The sequence below is a fragment of the Xiphias gladius genome, chromosome 19 (assembly GCF_016859285.1).
Source record: "Xiphias gladius isolate SHS-SW01 ecotype Sanya breed wild chromosome 19, ASM1685928v1, whole genome shotgun sequence".
NCBI lineage: Eukaryota > Metazoa > Chordata > Actinopteri > Istiophoriformes > Xiphiidae > Xiphias > Xiphias gladius.
The window spans coordinates 766,635-786,526 of NC_053418.1; the positions used below are offsets into that span (position 1 = coordinate 766,635).

The following is a 19,892-nucleotide window of genomic DNA, read 5'->3' on the forward strand; positions in this document are numbered from 1 at the left end:
TAAAAAGTCCAGTATTTCCCTCTGAAACGTAGCGGAGTAGAAGTAGAAAGTAGCATAACATGGAAGTACCCAGGCAAAGTATAAATAAATCAATGTTGTACTTAAGTAGAGTACCTGAGTAAATGTACTCTCCACCACCGATGCCTGGTATTCCTCCGGTTCCCTCGAGTGTGTTATACACTAGAAGAACTCCTTTTTGTGTCGGCGCTCTAAAAAGCAGAAGGGGAATTTTCTCCATATGTTGTGGCCCTGCAGTGACTCACAGACCTGTTGGACTTCTGGGATTAAGATGCTTTGCTTTGTGTCTACATGTTGATAGTCCGGCGTCGCCTCCTCTTCGCCTGGTCTGCACCAGAATTTCAGACCCGTGGGACGAGTCTAAAAAGAAACATACTGATGCTGCACTTCTAGCCCGCCATGGAATTCATGGCCAACAGAGCTGCTGGTATGAACACTGTCCGGTTGGTGCTTTGCTGCTGCAATTTATGTCGATGTGCATCTACACATTTGATTCACTGATTGTATTTTATGTATCTACTCGTCTGTCTCTCGTGTTTTTGTTGTTTGTTTGGCGAGTGTGTATCTGTCATAAGTTCTTTGTGTGCCACTCACCCAGGGGTTTGGTATTTATTTATTTATTTTATTAAAACACAAAAACGATGAAAGAAAAGAAAAATCGCATTGCATCAAAATCGCGCTTTTATTTCGAAGGCCGAAGGCCAGGCTGGTTTCCGCCTGCCCTCCATCTTGGCGCAGTTAGCTTGACGCAGCGGAGAACCAAACGGAGGCAGAGCGGATCAATTTGGAGCCGCGGCGGTTGAACGGGATTATGCGACGACACTGATTGCTGTATCGGTAAGAAAGTGCGACCTCTGGCACCGCCGACCGACCCGTCTAGCGGGCCGTGTGGCCGCCTCGACGTTTTGCCGCAAGGCAGCTAGCTTAGCGCCAGTGTTTTTCTGCTAACAGACCTCCCCTCTCCCTTTGTTCGCTTGCGCCTTTTTTTTTTTTTTTTTTTTTTGCACCGATGCGGGTTTTGTAAATACTGGCGCAATATGGCTGCCGTCTGGAGGTCGTTAACCAATTACCTGTGCAGATATTTGGATATTTCCGAGGGTAAGCAGCGGGGCGGGTTGTGGGGTGCTCAGTGGGTGAGGAGGGTAAACTGTGACCTCTGTCTGATCATCTTCATCATCATCCTCATTAGCCAAAACAACCACAACAGTTGTGTTTACTGAAAACACACGAATCAAAGCCTGCTCTTATTTTAATGGGACCTGCATCATACTGGAAAGTGATGTCCACTGTGGATTAACACTCACAAACACTTACCGTGCAGTGTGTGTCAGTGTGTGTTTGTGTTTCTGTGCGTGTGTGTGGGGGTCATTATTATTCTGTAAATTCTAAAACAATGTGGGGGGAGAAATGCAGAGAATGCAGGAAAAAACACTGAGCTGACAAGAGGTTTGTGTTGTGTTTGGGTCCATGATGTAAAGTTCCCTGCCTGCTTGTCTGTCTGCCTGCCTGTCCATCTGTCTGCCTGCCTACCTGCCTGCTTGTCTGTGGGCCTGTCTGTCTGTCTGCCTGTCTGCCTGCCTGCCTGTCTGTCTGTCTGCCTGCCTGTTGGCCTGCCTGCCTGTCTGTCTGTCTGCCTGCCTGCCTGCCTGCCTGCCTGCCTGCTTGTTTGTCTGTCTGTCTGTCTGCCTGCCTGCCTGCCTGCCTGCCTGCCTGCCTGTCCGTTGGCCTGCCAGTCTGTCTGTCTGTTGGCCTGCCTGCCTGCGTGTCTTGTCTGCCTGCCTGCCTGCCTGCCTGCGTGTCTCTCTGTCTGTCTGTTGGCCTGCCTGCCTGCGTGTCTGTCTGTCTGCCTGCCTGCCTGCCTGCCTGCCTGCGTGTCTGTCTGTCTGCCCGCCTGCCTGCCTGCCTGCTTGTCTGTCTGTCTGTCTGTCTGCCTGCCTGCCTGCGTGTCTGTCTGTCTGCCTGCCTGCCTGCCTGCGTGTCTGTCTGTCTGTCTGCCTGTCCGTTGGCCTGCCTGCCTGCCAGTCTGTCTGTCTGTTGGCCTGCCAGTGTGTCTGTTGGCCTGTCTGTCTGCCTTCCTTCCAACCTGCCTGCCTGCGTGTCTGTCTGTCTGTCTGTTGCCTGCCTGCCTGCCTGCCTGCCTGCTTGTCTGTCTGTCTGTCTGTTGCCTGCCTGCCTGCGCGTCTGCCTGCCTGCCTGCCTGCGTGTCTGTCTGTCTGTTGCCTGCCTGCCTGCGCGTCTGCCTGCCTGCCTGCCTGCGTGTCTGTCTGTCTGTCTGGCCTGCCTGCGTGTCTGTCTGTCTGTCTGCCTGCCTGCCTGCCTGCCTGCGTGTCTCCCCCTGCCTGCCTGCGTGTCTCCCCGCCTGCCTGCCTGCCTGCGTGTCTGTCTCACTGTCAGGTAAACTCAGGTGAGCTTTCTCTGCAGTTTGCTGACCTGCTGACACAGACCGGACACTGTCTGTGACTCCAGTTATTGAATCATTGCGACGCTGCTTTTGTTTTTCTGGGCTTCACTACATTGAATTCAGATTTTAGACACTCAATATGTTGAGTGAAATCAGGGGATCTGCAGGTCTCAAAAAAGCACAGATTGTAGTTTACTAAAAAAAAGAAAAAGAAGATTTCAAAAGTCTTAAATTTCATTTACAAAAGTCTGCGTACCCAGTCATGTTAATTATTAAATGTTTTTGTGCGGAAAATCCCCAGTACTGCTGCTCCAAACCTCTGATCTCATGTAAAATTGATGTTCCTTAGATAAATTTGTAATTTTTTTCCATCCATTTTCTGCTGCTTTTCCAGATCCGAGTCGTGTTTAACGATGAATTAATTCTATTATTAGGAATTCTTCTTCCAGACCGCGGGGAACTGCTGACAAAAATGGGATTATAAATGTCAGTAAATTCATGTACCTGGTACTTACCTAGTGCATGAAAAGTATTTTTAAAAGATATTTTTCACACTTTGACTGGTTTGACTGTGAAGTGGGTATTAAATCAAATTCCGTGTGCTTATGAAAAGGTCCAAACAAATCTTAAATTTCCCTCGGAAATGAACAGTGAACTTCTGTGGTCACTCCCAAAACACCACTGCATTTTTGCTGAGCAGTCTGGTTATGAATATGATTCAGATCACACGTAAAGCCAGGATTGAGAAATGGTTTAGGTCAGAGCTGAGTGGATGAGATGGTCGCCTGTTTTGATAGTGAAGGTATCGTGTGCTTTGCTGGTTCCAGCTTCTCCAGTGGGAGGCTTTGCTTTTCTTTGCTTTTCTCCGTTTCCTCTCACAGTGACTGAACCTCTTTGGGTTCTGGATAGAACGAGACATTTGAAGACGTCACCTTTGCCTTTGCTAACTTGTGATGGACGTTTTGACTATTTGTCTTACATTTTAGAAACCAAACGATCACTTGACAAAATAATCTACAGATTTATCACTAATGTAATTGGCCGATTATCCCAATTAGTCTTTCAACAGAAAAATAATCAGCAACTATTTTGAGAATCGACTGATCATTTCAGTCGCTTTTCAAGCAAAAATAGTGAAAGAAAAGCCAAACACTTTCTGATTCCAGCCGCTCTAATCAGAAAGGTTGCTGCTTTTCTTCTTTCTCTGTCATTGTAAACTAGTTATCGACGACTTTTGCAGTTGTTAGAACAAACCAGGATATTTGAAGACGTCACCTTGGGCTCTGGGAAACTGTGACGACTGTTTAGTCTAAGAAATGTAAAAACTAATCAACGGATTAACCGAAAAAAATAACCAGCATATCAACTGCTAATGAAATATTCATTAGTTGCAGCCCTACATGTAATAGTCTATTTATTCCAAACCTAACTTGGATGTAAAGCCAAGATTGTGAAATAGTTTATTTGACCGCTGATGAGTTGACTAATCAGGAAGTGGATCAACAGGATCCGGTTCCTGATTTAGGGCAGAGTAAAGCTTTAATGTCCCAGAGCGCTAAATACAAAGAATACGACAATGATCACAACTAGCAATCAATACAATACATACACGAATAAATACAAGTACAGGGGTTAACGCCAGCGTCACTGCTGTTATTCTCACGGTGCCCAAACCATCAGAGAAAGCAGCGGTTTATCTGATTGTTTGGGGGTTTTCTCGGATCTATTTAGGGGTTTTGAGCTCGTGGTTGCGTTTTAGGGAGTCGTCAGAAGCATTTGTCGACGTCTTTGTCCCATCACCTCTCACTAGTGACGAGCCTCATTAATGACCCTAACAGAGTCTGCGACGAATCAGACACGGGGTTGTTGGCAACCAGGGCTGCAACTCACAACTATTTTCATCATCGATTCATCTGCTGATTATTTTATGATCATTCAGTTGAAGAATCTGGTTTATAAAAATCCAGGGAAAACGGTGACGTCTTCAAATGTCCTTTTTTTTTTTTTTTTGTCAGACCAACAGTCCAAAAAGCCCCAGAGATTCAGTTACTGTGAAATAAAACAGAAAAACAGGAAATGTGAGCCAAGAGAAGCTGGAGCCAGAAAATATTTTGAGTTTTTGCTTAAAAAAATAACAAACAATTAATTGGTTATAAAAATAGTTGCTGATTATCTTTCTGATTTCCTGTCAGTTGATCGATCGTCCAATTGTTGCAGCTCTGTTGGCAGCAATTTCGATAATTGATTAACCACTTAAGTCAAAGAAAACTACCAAACAATTTGCTGGTTGTAACGTCTCAGATGTGAATATTTCCTGCTTTTCGTGGTCTTCTGTGATGGTAAAGTGAATGTCTTTGGGCTTTGGACTGTTTTTTAAATTAAACAAGACGTTTTGACAACATGACCTTGTCCTTCCTGAGCTTTTTCCATATTTTCTGGCATTTTACAGACTAAATGATTGATAGATTAACTGACAAAGAGTTGTAGATTGTGTGGCAGATGAACTTATGATGAAATAATCATTAGTGGCGGCTGTAGTCTGGTGAGAGTGTGGCAAAGGACCAGCTGTTGAGCGAGCGCAGGGTCAGCCAATGTTTTTTCTGATTTCGGCGGGTTTTTGCACAGATAGTTTCACCCAGAGAGCCTTTTCTTTATCGATGAATCTGTCGGTTATTATACCTGGTGTGCTGTAGGAAAAATTCGGACACAGTTTTGTCTTTCTGTTGGGTGTGACGATGCTGAGCGGAGCAGATCCTCCTACCTCAGTAAACCTCTGGTCCTCTTAGTGATCAGTTTTACAGCCTCAGATCTGAAGCTTTAATCCTGCTGTGTTTCTGGCTTTAAGGGTCTCCTCTCTGGCCTCGGTCTAGTTTAACCTGGCCTGATCGTGATCTGATCTAGGTCTGTGCTACTGTAGTGTAGTGTTACTGCAGCACGACGTGTTTCTGATCAGGCAGTTTGTGCAGCAGCAGCAGTAGGTCTGTGGTTTGTGTTGCAGTTGTGGTGTTTGTTGTGCAACCTGCAGCTCTACAGAACTCCCCTTTGTTTATCTGCTATTTTATGACGATGAAGCCGTTAACGTCAGGAGTGTGTCTCCGTGTGTTTCAGAGTGGAAGTCGTCCCGTTAATGGGATTTCTGCGGTTTCCCAGCAGTGCAGGGCTGCGTCTCTGTGTTTTTTGTTGCTGCCGGCGTCTGTGACCTTGTAAGCCAGCGCATTTCTCCGGTTATCAGGGGATTTTCCCTCTGCTGCCTGTTGGACTGAAGTTTAACTTGATTTTTACTGACATTTTGGTGTTTTTGTTCAGATTCCGAGTCAGTGAGACCAGAGTTATTATTCACATGGTCTGGGTTGTCATTTGGTTGATCTTGTCCCTTTCAAAATAAAACCCTGTAAATGAAGAATTTGCATCAAGTTTATGATGTGAAATCAAGCCCTGCAGTGATATTTAGGCGAGCAGGGCAGCAAACGGCAGCATTATTCTGGACTAAAAGGGAGTTTGTCCTCACTGTGATCCATTAATTGATTAATCAATTGGTCAGAAAATGTTTAGTCATTTAAAGTGAGGGTTTAAATTTCTCTGGTTCCAGCTCTTCAAATGTCTGAGATGGAAGACACTTTTTTCAATACTCTTTGACATTATAGAGTTAACTGAATAATCGTATTTTGGCAGAAATAGAGCTGCAACTAAACTAGTTAAACAAAAGATTTGAATAATGATTATTTTCATCATGCCGATTGTTTTTTCGATTAAAATGAGTAGAAGAGAATTCAGAGAATAATCGTAATGGTCATAAAATAGTGAAAAATGCTCCTCACACGGTGATGATGTCTTATTTTGTGTGGGCAACAGTTCAAAATCCAAATATATTCAGTTATAGAGCTGCAACGACTAGTTGATTAATCGATTACTGATCAACAGAAAATTTATCACCAACTATTTCATTAGTTGATTAATCATTTAAGTCATTTTTCAAGCAAAAACTGCCAAATATTCTCTGATTTCAGCTTCTTCATCTGAGAAGTTTCAGCTTTTCTTCCCTCTTTTATATTATAAACTCAACATCTTCGGGTTTTGACTGTTGGTCGGACAAAACGAGACATTTGAAGACGTCACCTTTTACAATTTTCTGATCAATCGAAAAAATTGATCAGCAGATTAATCGATAATGTAAATAAACGTTAGCTGCAGCCCTGGACTAAACCTTCATACTCTATCTGTTCAGCAGTGGTGGAAAGTAACTGAGTACTTTTACTCAATCACTGTACTTTTACGAATTTTCAGGTACTTGTACGTTACTTTGATATTTCCATTTTATGCTGCTTTACTCATCTGCTCCACGATGTGATATTTACTGCGCTGCAGATGTCGGACAGCTGGAGTCACTTTGCAAATTAAGATTTTACATTCAGAACATATGACAAATTTGTGAAATTTACTGCCCTGTTTAAGATCAAACAACCAAACTTATATGAAACGGTTCAAATCCACCCTGGTCAGCGGCAACATTCAAAGGTTGTTTACATGTTAATGCCTCAGTAATGTGTTCGATAAGTAAACCGTTTTGATGGTAAAACGTCCCGCTCAGTACATGTCATACCAAATGGGAGGAATCCTCATCAAAAGCATCTGTTTATGTTAAAAATGAATATTGGCTGAAAAAGAGTTCCCAGATTTATTTTTTACTGTGGAGTCAGGCAATAAAAGTCAGTATACGGTTAATGTCTCAGTATGCAAGGAACCGTTCTGCATAAAAATACTTTTATTTTTGATACTGTCAGTGAATTTAGCTGCTAATATTTCTGTACTTTTGCACAAGTGAAGTTTTAAATGCAGGGCTTTTACTATTCTCCAGCGCTGTTGTTGAGTTAAAAACACTGTTGGGTATTCTGACATGCAGCGGGATGGAGGATTTACCTTTGACCTCTGACATTGTAACCCGTGGTTGTGCGTGTGTGTGTGTGTGTGTGTGTGTGTGTGTTAACATCTTTCTAAAACTATAATAAGGTTAATCGCAGAGCTCAGACAAAGAGTTGAAGTCCAGAGAAAACCGGTCACAGCGTTTCCTCTCAGTAGGATCTGAACCAGGAGCTTCTGTCCTTCACAGTTACACTGAGACTAAAACTGAGATGCAGTAAGTAACACCGAAGCTGGTTGGTTTTAAATGAGGTCAGGGAGAATTAAGGGAAAAGGTGGCTGAGTTCAGAGCTTCGAACAGGGTTCATGCAGGTCTTGGAAAGTCTTAAAGTGCATTTAACTCAGGCCCCCCCAAAAAAAAGGCCATAGATGGTATTAAAAGTCTTAAATTTACTTTACAAAGGTACAACAGTTACATTAGTTAAAACTTTCATCTGTCGGAAGACGGCTACAAGACTGAAACTCGGTGAGCATCTTCCCCATACGTCAGTGCTCTACATACTCAAAAGATGGTAGTGATAGCGCCACCACGTGGTGAGAAATGACTTAAGGAATACCGTAAAATGCTTCGGCTAGCATCTCAGCAGCCGTGAGGTGTAGAAGAAACACGTGCGTGTGTCTGTGGATTCAGTGGATGATGCTGAAGAGATTGATTATTGGCATCATAGACATTTTTCTGCCAATTTGAATTTTTTTGCTAGACTTACTTTGGACTCTATCCTGCATCTTTGTTCTGAGCTTCACCAAACTTGGTAAATACCACGTTCGGACGAAGTCTTACATTTAATTTGGTGGACAACCTCGGAATTCCTGTTAAAAACACAAAGTTAGCTTGTTAAAAGACCCGTGAATTTTTCTCAGGCTCTACATGTAATCTTATTTACAGAGGACTGAACCTTTAGAAACCAGGGTCAGTATACTGTGTCTGTTTTAATGTATTTGAATCCGGAGCGGAACAGTGACTCTCTCACAGTCTGTGAGCTCAGAGGTTCAGGACTCAGACCTTCAGCAGCCTTCACTGAAATAATGAGACTTTAGCTTCCGACTGAGAGCCAGTGCGTTGTTAAACATACCTCAGGCATAATGCACTTTGGTTTGTGTGATGATCATATACCGACCCTTTTTCCCCGTGTGGTCATGCTGGAGAGTAACGCGCTGTTGTCTGGTGAAATCAGCTGCGATGTGTGGTCGTAGCTGGATTTAGATGAGGTGTTTCGGACACGACAGAAAGGGTTTTCCTCCGCGGTCGCTGCTGTTGGTTACAAGTGCAGCTGTTCAGTATAAACGTTAAACTTCACCCTGAATCGACTTGAAGCTACTGACTGTGACTGATTAACCCGTTTGTGTCAACTTTTTCCAGCTTCTAAATCTTCTGAAGTTTTTCTTTTTTCTGACTTTGCGATGTGCTGCTCTTATTATTTACTCTGAAGTGAACAAACAATGTGATCTAGAGCCGCAACAATTAGTCAGTTAATTGAGTCGATCATTTTCTAAGCAAAAATGCCAAAAAGTCCCTGGTTTCAGCTTCTCAAAAGTGAGAGTCATATACAACAGTAACATGAATCTCTTTGGCTTGTACATCACCATCTGAAGACAAAACCTCGGACTCTGGGAAATTAGAACGGGCGTTTTTTTAAAACTGATTTGGACATTATATAGACCAAACGATGAATCGATTAATAGAGAAAATAATCTGCAGATTAATTGACAAATGAAAATAATGCTAATAATTAGTTTCAGCCCTAATTGGATCTACTTTTTGCATCACAAAAAAGTTAATACGCTTGTGTTAGGTGGAACAGCAGCTGGGGATAAAACGGACGTAGTGACTAGACGCTGACACACATGAAGCGTGAAGAGAGGAAACCATCAGATCAGTGAGGAGCCGTGAGAAGGCTGGAACCTTCCTCACACTACCACATGAAACCGACAGAAACGTCAGGTTTCCACCACGTTCTCCACGCGGTTTCCCATCGTCTGAGCTCTGACTGCAGCTCTTTTAGCGACCTCTTCTTCTGTGGTGGTTTAACGCCGGCGCCTGGAGAATCGGCTCCTCCAGCCGTTGATCAGCTCACGTTCACACAGCAGCAGCGGAAGGAAACAAGACCTGATTTGCATTTTCGTTTTCTGACCCAGATTTGGTTAAAATTTGCGCCACGTCTGGATGGAAACCCGGCTATGTCTCGCTCCTCCCTCCTTCAATATGTGGTGTTTGTTGTATGATGTGATGACATGAGTTGTTTTCCTTGTTTTCATGGCAATATAAGAATTTCTGCGGACGTTCGTAAAGACATGTCGCAAGGCTGTAAAACACTGCAGGAATCCATACAGGGATTTTTTTCAAATCCATACAGGGGCTTTTAATTAGAGTAGAAGCTAATAACTAGATTTATTACCAGTTGATGTATCTGTTGGTTTCGCCCGTCATTTGAGCTGCAGCAGTTACTTGATGAATCGATTAGTCGATTGACAGACAATTGATCTGTCTGTTTTGTTAATCCAGTATTCGTTTCGGTCAGTTTTCAAACTTTCCCTGGTTTCAGCTTCTCAAATGCGACAATTTGCTGTTTTTCTTTGTCACGTGTGAAAGTCAGTTGAAACCGTTAGTTTTACAGAACTGGGAAACTATAGACATCACCGTCACCTCTGAGAAATTGTGAATGCCACAATTTTTAACATTTCATTGACTGAACGATGAATTGAGAAAATAATCAATCTCAATAATCCATCAATCATAATAACTGATGCATAAGGAAAAGAATCGTTAGCTGCGGTCCTACCTATCGCTACTGCCAGTGTTCCATCTTCAAATGTCAACCGACAGTTGAAAAGCCAAAACTATTCAGTTTACAACAGGGGAAAACAGAAAATCAGCAGGTCCTCAGTTTAGACAAGCTGGAACCGGAGAATGGTTCTTTGTTTCTGCTTAATGAATGACTTCAATAATTAATCAATCATCACAATTGTAACTTTTTTCCTCAACTCATGATGTAAAACAAGTTTTCAGCTGCCAGCAACAACTAATACAGAAATGTTTTTATCTCGTTTGTAGATTTCATCAGATAAATGTTCCCTCACCTTCTTCTAATATGTGTGAGTTTCACGTGTGCAGGAGAGGGGAAGTCACTTAGTGGGGATAAAACAATCAGACTGATTATCGTTTATTGATGATAACACAAGCAGGAGATGTGACTGAGTTCTGGTTTTGTGTCCTGTGTGTGTGTTCATGTGTGACCCTGTGGTTTCCGTCCTCAGGCTCAACCCACCGTTTCCTGATCGAGTCCATCAGCTGTGACGTCGTCTCGGTCTCCAGGGGTTAGTCTGTACCTGGCCCGTATGCAGCCTGTCCTGGGCCCGGCCTAGTTCCTGGTGCTCCTTCGTTCCCACCACCTCCTCCCTCCTTTCCCTACCCTCCTCCCCCTGCCCCCTCCCTCCATCCTCACCCCCCTCTCAAAAACACACACACACACGCAGCGACCCCGGCCTGGTGTCGCACAGCCAGACTCCCAGCATTTAACCCAGACCGGCGGCCTGGCTGGCTGCCCCCTACAGGTGGATGAATGAAGACCCCATTCAAGAGCCCAGCGGCCCCGCGGCCACGAGCAGACGGGGGTGAGTTACTAAATACATCAGACACAGAAACACACACGGTTTCAGAAAGGATGGACATCAGCACAAAAGAAGAGCAACCGTGATAGAAAATATCTGGTTCTCTGAGAAATAGTCACTTGTGGAAATAGAAACTGAATGAGAGAAGTCAACTACGACTCCCAAGGTGCATTTCACTAACAAAAATCCTACCTACACTTTGTAGAAACCTTGAAAAACAGTTAAATGTCACACCTCTGACTGGCTTCCTCTCCATAATAAGAGCAGCTGAGACTTGTGGGTACTGTAGTATTCAGAGCCGTTCAGCAGACTGACAGAAAGAAAACCTGATTGGTCAGAAACAAAATTTAAATATTTCAAACTGATGGTCAGAACATAAACCAGTGGTCACATTATATTATTGAAACCAGCGGCTCCTTCCACGTCACAACTCTTTAACTGGACTTTCTCTGGAAAAAGACAAAGAACTGCTGTTAGAATAGACACTACAGACTGGGACCAGAATCATTTGACTGTACAATAAAGTGACCGTGCAAATAATTGACTAGCAGTGGACTCACTTTCCAAAATCATCTGTCAGTTTTAAAGATGAAAGATTTTCGATTTAAGTGCATTCAAGGACGACCCAGCGTCTGAGAGCCGAAAATCGTCTGCGGAAAAGAATAATATTGATGAGCTTTCTGCATAATCGCTCATAGTGCACATAACAAGCGCTGTATAATTCATCTGCTGCTACCTGAGGCCACAAACTCATCAATCACCCCCCTTATCAGTGTGACGGGTGCCGGAGATGCTGAATGTGTGTGCTTGCGTTTCAGGACATTCAGGCGTGTCTGCAAACATGATGAAGAAAAAGAACTCGCACAAGTAAGTCAGATCAGAGCCAGATTATCCTTTTCTTTCTCGTTTTGTATAATTTTATGCAGAACATTGGCCTCCTCCCTCTGCACGAGCTTGTGTTTACGTTGGATTCATGTATGTTTGAGTATATGTAGCTAAGAGTGTGTTTGTATGTTATGTTGTATTTGACTGTTCATGATCTCCTCTTCATTTCATCTCGTCTCTCCTCTCTCCATCATCACCCTCCCGTCCTCCCTCTCTCCCCGCAGGAAACAGAGGACCAGTGTTGGTCCCAGTAAGACTCTGGCTCAGCCCAGAAGGAACATAGTGGGCTGCAGGATCCAGCACATCTGGAAGGAGGGCAGTAAGTTGCATTTACAGTGATGTTACAAATGTTACGAAATGCTTTACATTTACTACAAAGCATCAAACAGACAGGATGAAAACGTAAATAAAATGCAAAAACACCGGATAAGAAATGTGTTTAATGTTGAAAAGTTGCTGTTACTTGAATGTTGCTGTTTAACTGAGCTTCAGACTGTAGCTTCGTGTCGGTTCAGTGGCACTGAAATGACAACGCACTGAAAGTTGTGCAAGATGCATCGCTGCATCATTATCTGTGGAACAGGAGTCATGAAGTGAAGGCCTTGCAGCTAACACTGTGTGACACACCACCTGCAAATGCTGCTTTCCGTGCAGAATGGTAACACTCGACTTTAAATCGCCCTATTCAGTATTTATAATCAGTTTATTGTCGCTGTAAGAAATTGCTGGTATCTCCGACACGGAATTACAGTTTAAATGATGTGACATGAACGCAGCATAAGCCCGCCGAGTGTTGATCTGAGGGCACAGTCACTCTGTCGTGGCTCTCTTGACTTTCTGTCAGTTGTATGTGGTGCGTTTGCTCCACGGGATGAAACGTCACCTTGAGACAGTGTTTTAACGGCAGTCGCTGTAGGTTGGAGCATAAATAGTGACAGTCCAGAAAGTGTGAAACTGACTAGTTACGACTCAACACTCAGACGTCTGATCAAACATACGTTCGGGCTTTTAAAGAGCCCCTCCAGTAAAAAAACAAGCTTTTAACCTTGAAACCTAAGTTGTTGTTTTGTTTTTTTTAATGAGTCAAGACATGTCATGAGCAAAATAAGCAGTCGGCGCCATGGCTCCGTATTTCCACCTTGGAACTGCAGTGAACCAATGAGGGTCTCGGAACGGACTCAGACAGCCTGGGCTTCGTTCGTCACATACCAGAGGAACCAATCCCGTCCACTCGCGGCGTGGGGCTTTCCGTATAGCTACGGCGAAACGAGGAGACGCTAAGGTGGCTAAGTCAGGGTGTTACATAAAGGACATGACCATTCTGAAACACCGAGTTGTAGGCGACCATGTGCAGTTCGCTCTTCTGAGGAACAGAGATGAGCTGTTAGTTTTTCAGTACTCGCTCAGGGACACAGCGCTTGTCTGGAGGCATCCTCGAAACAGAAAAGCTCCTTTTTCTTATCGGTTTTGCTAATAAATCTGAGTGTGTTGTCTCCCTGCTCTCTTTTAGGCAAGTCGTCTCAGTGGAAGGGGACGGTCCTGGACCAGGTCCCGGTTAACCCCTCCCTCTACCTGATCAAATACGACGGCTTCGACTGCATCTACGGCCTGGAGCTGTACAGCGATGAGCGGGTGGTGGGGCTGGAGGTGCTGCCCGACAGAGTGGGTGAGGAAGGACGCAAGCCAGAGAGAGGGACACCCCCTCCGACACCCTGTTTTTTACCCTGTGGTGTAAAAAGACAGTACAGACTTTGTATTTGTCGAGAGAAGTTGAGGGTTTTCTCATTCACTTCAATACAGTCAGTTCAGTCTAGTGGACATTAGAGGAACAGCAGCCCAACACACTTACGCTCTGGCTTAATATTTACAAGAACCAAGTCCATTACTGTCCCACATAACTCTCCTTGAAAGACAAGTCCTTGTCTGACTCTCCAGGCAGAGCAGAGAGCCGTGTAACTGCACAGGTGATTTGTCTCCTCGCCTGATTGGCTGCACCTTAACGAGCTAATTCAGTTGAGCAGGGGGACTCTATTCACCATGCAGACTTTTCAGTTTGTCACATATAAGTATGTTGAGCATTTGCAGACATGTTACTCACAAATGTTGAAATCTAAACCTAGATGGATTCCGATAAGGGACTGAAGCGGATTTGGACTCGGTAAGAGAATTGGTGAACCCCAACCCTAGTTTTCATCTAGCTGCTTAGCACGTTACTGGTTAGCTCTCCAAATACAGCGTTTCACCAACCAGCCCTCCGTCATCCTCTTGATAAAAGTAGTCCCTGAATGATCCCACTTAATCATCCACAAACCCTTCACAGCTGCTGGATGGAAAAACACAAAATAAAAGCAGAAACGGCAAAAGGTTGACAGACTTGACCGATGCCTCCCAAGACATTAAATCTAAGTCGAGGTCGACAATGATTAAAGAAAACCTGGACAGTCACTCTAACTAATGATGATTTCTATTATCTATTCATCTACAAATTATTTTCTTAACTAATTGTCTGTGTAGAAGTCCACAGTTTTCTAAAGCTCAAGGCGAGGTCATCAGAGTTTTTTGTTTTGCAGCGTTGGAAGAGGTTTTCGGATCTTTTACTTAAGTACAAGTGGTAATACCACAGTGTAGAAAGACTCTGTGACAAGCAACAGGTCTGCATTCAAAATCAATCGAGTACTAAAAACTGTAGTAAAAGTGTTACTATTCTGATGAAGCGTAGAGAGTTACCTGAGACCCTGATGATAAATATAAATAAGTATAAACTCCGTCTCTGTCTCTGCCTGTGGTTGTTCCAGCTCCGGCCCGTGTGAGCGACTCGCTGCTGGCGGAGACGATGATCGGTAAAGCGGTGGAGCACATGTTTGAGACGGAGGACGGGCCGAAGGAGGAGTGGAGGGGGATGGTCCTGGCCCGAGCTCCCATCATGACCTCCTGGTTCTACATCACCTACGAGAAAGACCCGGTCCTCTACATGTACCAGCTGCTGGACGACTACAAGGAGGGAGACCTCCGCATCATGCCCGACTCCAGTGAGTGTTTTACAGTAGTTTCTTAAAGCCCTGCATCTAACAAATTTCATTCTCGATTAATTCCCTGATTATTTTCTATAACTGTATAGAGAAATCAGATGTATCAGGCTTTGATACACACACAGTGCTTGTCAGTAGGAGACATTCATTGATTGTTTTGAGTCTGCGGATGGGATTCACTGACAAGAAGAAAAATAAGAATATAACCACTTTTATCTTTTAAAAAAAAACAAAAACTTGGTTGAAATATTATCTGATTTTTTTTTTTTTTTTTTACTTTCAATTATCAATATAGGCCTTAAAGATCCAGTATCAGCCAGTATCAGCTACCCTGAGGCGTCCTGCTGGCCGAGGGTTTTTAAGGTTCCAACCACAAACCACAACGTATTGATCAGACTCGTAAGAATGAAGCCATAGAAGTGACTAAAGAACCAACGTCAGAGTAAAACAGCTGTTGTCTGAGTCTGAGCAGTGAGACACATTTATCAGTGACCTCCTCCCACGTACAGCCAACTCTCACCGGATCACATGATGATTGATCACATGATTGATCATGGAAGGAAGAACCAGCCAGAGATATAGATCGGCCCAAAATCTGCGTTTATTCAGTGGTTTGTTTATCTGCAAGAACATGTAGAATTATCATTTTTGAAAAGGTCATTGTATTTGTGCGATTTATCTCTGTAAATCTCCAGGAATAAATTACAACAATCTATAATATAGTTATAATGTATAAATATGTGAACGGATGAAATAACAGGAAATTGTCTAAAGCGGAAATGACACTGACTGTAAATCACGTCAGGGTCGGATTTATTCTTGTGGTTTGAGCCTGATAAATGACTCAAAAAGAGAAAGTGGTGTAACATCCTATCAAACGTTCCAATTGAAATAGTCGACTATACTGACGACGATACTGCTTCAGCTAATGTATCATTATAATGATTATCATTATCATTATTAATAATAATTATTATTATTATGGGTATTATTGGTATTACCAGACGGAAAACATGGGAGAGCTCTGTACTGCAGTCACTGAGGATCTTATGACATTTAACAGACTTTTTAAGTCAGGACAAGTTTGATACATAGTTTTTATTTTTACTTTTATTTCTGTGTTGTTTAGAGCTGTTTTTCCCACATTTGTCACATTAGACTGGAAACACATTTGCAACTCATTTAGATGTATTACCAGAATCTCTGTGTTAAAGCTGCAACGATTAGTTGATTCATTGATCAGTCAATTGACAGAAAGTTAATTGGCAACTATTTGGATAATTGAATAACCATTAAAGACATTTTCAAGCAAAATTTCCAAACATTTGATGGTTCCACGTTCTCAGATGTGAGAATTAGCTGCTTTTCTCGGCCTCACGTTTTAGTAGACTGAACGTTCTGGGTTTTGAACCGTTGGTCGGACAAAACGAGACATTTAAAATGTCGCCTTGTGTTGTAGGATGTTGTGGTGGACACTGTTCGCCGTTTCACTCTTTTATCCACAAAACAATCGATTAATAGAGAAAATAATCGGCAGATATTTTCAATAGATAATGAAAAAAAATGCTAGTTGCGGTTCTAGTTAAAACTTAATGTTCATCTTGAAGAAAACTGATGTACCAGTACTTTTTTATACCTAAGACGAGGACATGTAATAATCCATGAGGATAAATGCTGGTACCATTTGTAAGTAATGGATTACAAGTAACCATACCCCCCCCCTCTCTCTCTCTGTAGACGACAGTGTGACGGCGGAGCGGGAGCCCGGCGAGGTGGTGGACAGTCTGGTGGGCAAACAGGTCGAGTACGCCAAAGAGGATGGCGGGAAGCGGTCGGGTATGGTCATCCACCAGGTGGAGGCCAAACCCTCTGTCTACTTTATCAAGTTCGACGACGACTTCCACATTTACGTCTACGACCTGGTCAAGACCTCCTAAGACCAGAACACCTGGTCCAGGACACCCTAGAAAGACTTACCAAGTCCTGCCTAGATCCACCCAACACCCCCAGCAAAACCCCCCAGTGAAGAAAAGCCACAACTAGACTTGAAAACATCCTGAGACTCACCACGATGTGTGGAGACGCCTAGGACAGATGATATCCATTCTCTACGCTTTTCTTTGACGAAACGCCTTAAAAAAGGAAAAAATACAAACAGTACCCCTTCGTTAAGACAGAAAACCACAAACCAGCTACAAGTCTTCAGACCACTCACTAAGGAGTTTCCAATCAGTCATCATTCATCCTTTCTGTCAGATCCCTCTAGACTCTTTTAGGCTGTTCCCTCCAGACACACAGATGATCCAGTGCTTTTGGAATAACTGACACCTGTATTGTTAAATTCAACTTTGGGACATTTATGGTGTTAAACCAACAAAAATGTGGCTAATTTAGCACGCAACCCAAACAAATCTGGTTTCGTGTGAAAACCTGACCTAAAACCTGACCTGACCCAGACGCCCTGAGATCTGTGAGGAATCGATCCTGAAATCCCCCCAGACGGAGCAAAAGGTCTCCTGAGCAAAGTGTCATATGTTCCAGGGTCAAAACAGGTCTGAAACCATAGAAGCCAACAGAAAGACCTCCTCCCCCTTTTCCTGAAACCCTGTCAGACCGTTTGAGACCTCCGTTATGTGAGGAAGCGGGGTGTGCAGGTCCGGGTCTGCCAGGGTTAATGAAGGGACAGGACTTCAGGAATACAGAAACGTCAACCAGGGCCCCAAAACTATCTGAACCATTATCCAGCCTCCATCGTCTGTCTCCATCTGCATTATAGTAGGTGGACATGAGCATTTGTCCACTCACAGAGCATTCACTTACTGACCCGACCCCCCCTGCAGGTCACCTGTTGACAAACAAAGACGCTGATTGAAAAACTCTGAAGGACGCTGTGGAAAAAAACCAGAGGACAAAGACTCGTTTCTTTTTCCATACTTTTTATCATTTGTCTTTTTCCTGTCTGTGTTGATTCCCACATGACCCATAATGACTTCACGGCTTTAGAGAAACCTTCACGTTGTTGGCTGCATCGTTCGGCCCAAAATGTCCCGATAGCATCGTTAACTGTCCTCATAAATCCGGTTCACTGTTAGTCCCGAGGTTCCCGCCCAGGGTCAGTCTTAGTAGGAATGCTAATGATACTAACGGGCTGTTTTTGAGTTGGATTAAAAGCAGAACTTTCCCTCCTTTTTGTGAATCCTCCAAACTGAGCTTGGTTATTTGTTGGTCTTCTCTGCTGAGCAGTTTAAGCTGGTCCCCGGTCTCAACACATAAAGGTTCGACTGATGTGAGGTTTTTGGTTGATGTTTTTACGCCTCTTTTTTCAACATTTTTATAGTTGTGCCAAAAAGATTTCCAAAAAAATGTCAAGTATTCTTGACCCTTGACAACCAGGGGTCAATAATCATGATAATACTCCCAAAAATGAAACACGTTTATCGAAGCGCTCGTTGACTCTGGTCCAGATGTGACGGGTGACAATATTTTGGGAGATCCTCTAGATAAGAAGAGAAATATCAGTTGTTGGTACTTGATGTTTTTGGGGTGTTCTTTACACTCTACGTGCACCAACCCTGTTTAACATCTATAAGCAGTATATACACATTTAATGAATGGAAAATTGTGCAGTGACTGTTAGTGTTAAAATTGTGCCGTTTTATTGGATTTCTTTACATATCCTTCTTTCATTATGTCAAACGTCTGTGGTTTCCTTTAGACGGCTGCAAACATAAATAATAATTATGGGCATGTCATTGTTCAAAGCTGTTTATAACAATAATGTAGTTGTAAGTGTTTATTAATGTTCAGTATTTGTCAACAATTATATTTTCTGTTACTCCATTACTGTTTTACTGCGTTGTGGTTCATCACCCGTTCATCCAGCAGTGTCCACAGGAGGAGTTGGAGCTGGTGACAGAGACGCCGATAAACAACGAGGTCTGGTCAGAAACCAGACGTTACGTATAATAAATGAATATACTGCTTCTAAATGTTAAATACAGGGTTTAAAATAAGTGTTACCGTGTTGGGTTTATCTTCGAGCAAGGACTGGATGCGGGGGGGGGGGCGTTGACAGAAGAGGATGTCGGCCTCCGTCAGACAGCTGATGCAGTAGGAATCAGTTCTAAAACAATCAATCAATCAGACGTTTGATAGAAACAAAATGGTGGCACAATAAATCAGCAAACTTCCGCGTCACTAAACCTGAGGCTACCTTGAATGCTGCTTTGTGATTGGTTGGAGCCCCCCCCCCTCGACGCCAATGAGGGTCTGACCTCTCAAGCACAGATGCTGGAAGTCGATTTATAGTTTAGGTGTTTTATAAAACTCTGTCCCCCTTGGCGGCGTCTCTGTTTTCATATCAAGGAGCTGTGGCTGTATAGCCACTTGTTTATATCAGCTGGCACATACAGATCTTTGTACATCATCTCTTCTTTGGTTTGACTTCATCTCTCTTTTCGTGTCCTGTGTGCGATGTCTAGGGTCCAGTGAGCAGTAGGGAGCTCGTGGCTGTCGGCTGGTCTAAAGCTCAGATTTCAGAGGACTCGATCCCGTGTCGGGTCGTTGTTTTTATGACTGCGTGCTGACTGACAAATCGCTGCTTTTCCCTCCTCCCTTGCGCTCACTTTACAGCTGCCTATAAAATTTTAAGAGTTCAGTCCGCCAGTGCGGGAAGACACTTTGTCGTTCACTGCACATCCCACGATGCTCTGCCCTTAGCTGATGTAGCTCCATCCACCACAGCAGGTGGTGACTTCTTTTTGACACCAAGCACCTGAAGCATAACCAGCCACGGTGCCTGATCCGCATCTCATGTGCCCGAAGGAACTCAAAGTGCTGAGTGTTTCAAAACCAGTGTTTTTTTTTTTTTTTCTGTTCTGGATCCCAGCTGATTTAAATCTAGAACAATTGTGGTGAGAGTCCGTGGTTTTGGGATCCAGAACATTTCGTTCAGCTGTGGAGATCATTTGTCCTGATTCGGGAAACTGGAATTTTAACACCTGCGTCACTGCTCTAGAGTCTGTCGTTGGATA

General features: G+C 43.5%; 1 protein-coding gene across 5 annotated transcripts; it reads left to right on the top strand.

Moving 5' to 3' along the window:
- Positions 1-342: 342 nt before the first annotated feature.
- On the top strand, positions 343-18,047 carry spinb (spindlin b). 5 transcript variants are annotated; one of them, XM_040155116.1, is made up of 8 exons: positions 747-855; positions 10,389-10,429; positions 10,592-10,948; positions 11,764-11,812; positions 12,055-12,149; positions 13,341-13,496; positions 14,626-14,859; positions 16,597-18,047. In XM_040155116.1, the coding sequence occupies exons 3-8, from the start codon at positions 10,897-10,899 to the stop codon at positions 16,794-16,796; spliced, it is 786 nt and encodes a 261-aa protein (XP_040011050.1). In that variant the 5' UTR covers positions 747-855; positions 10,389-10,429; positions 10,592-10,896; the 3' UTR covers positions 16,797-18,047. The 5 variants fall into 5 exon arrangements, with proteins under 5 accessions (XP_040011051.1, XP_040011050.1, XP_040011049.1 ...); XM_040155117.1 differs by lacking the exons at positions 747-855; positions 10,389-10,429 and adding an exon at positions 343-445; XM_040155115.1 differs by lacking the exon at positions 10,389-10,429.
- Positions 18,048-19,892: the final 1,845 nt, after the last annotated feature.

What these genes read in the sequence shown, in the direction of transcription:
- spinb (XM_040155117.1), top strand. Translation starts at nt 10,897, where the DNA reads ATGAAGACCCCATTCAAGAGCCCAGCGGCCCCGCGGCCACGAGCAGAC. An exon ending in GGTGCTGCCCGACAGAGTGG is followed by an intron (nt 13,497 to 14,625) that starts GTGAGGAAGGAC and finishes TGGTTGTTCCAG; the next exon opens with CTCCGGCCCGTGTGAGCGAC. An exon ending in CCGCATCATGCCCGACTCCA is followed by an intron (nt 14,860 to 16,596) that starts GTGAGTGTTTTA and finishes CTCTCTCTGTAG; the next exon opens with ACGACAGTGTGACGGCGGAG.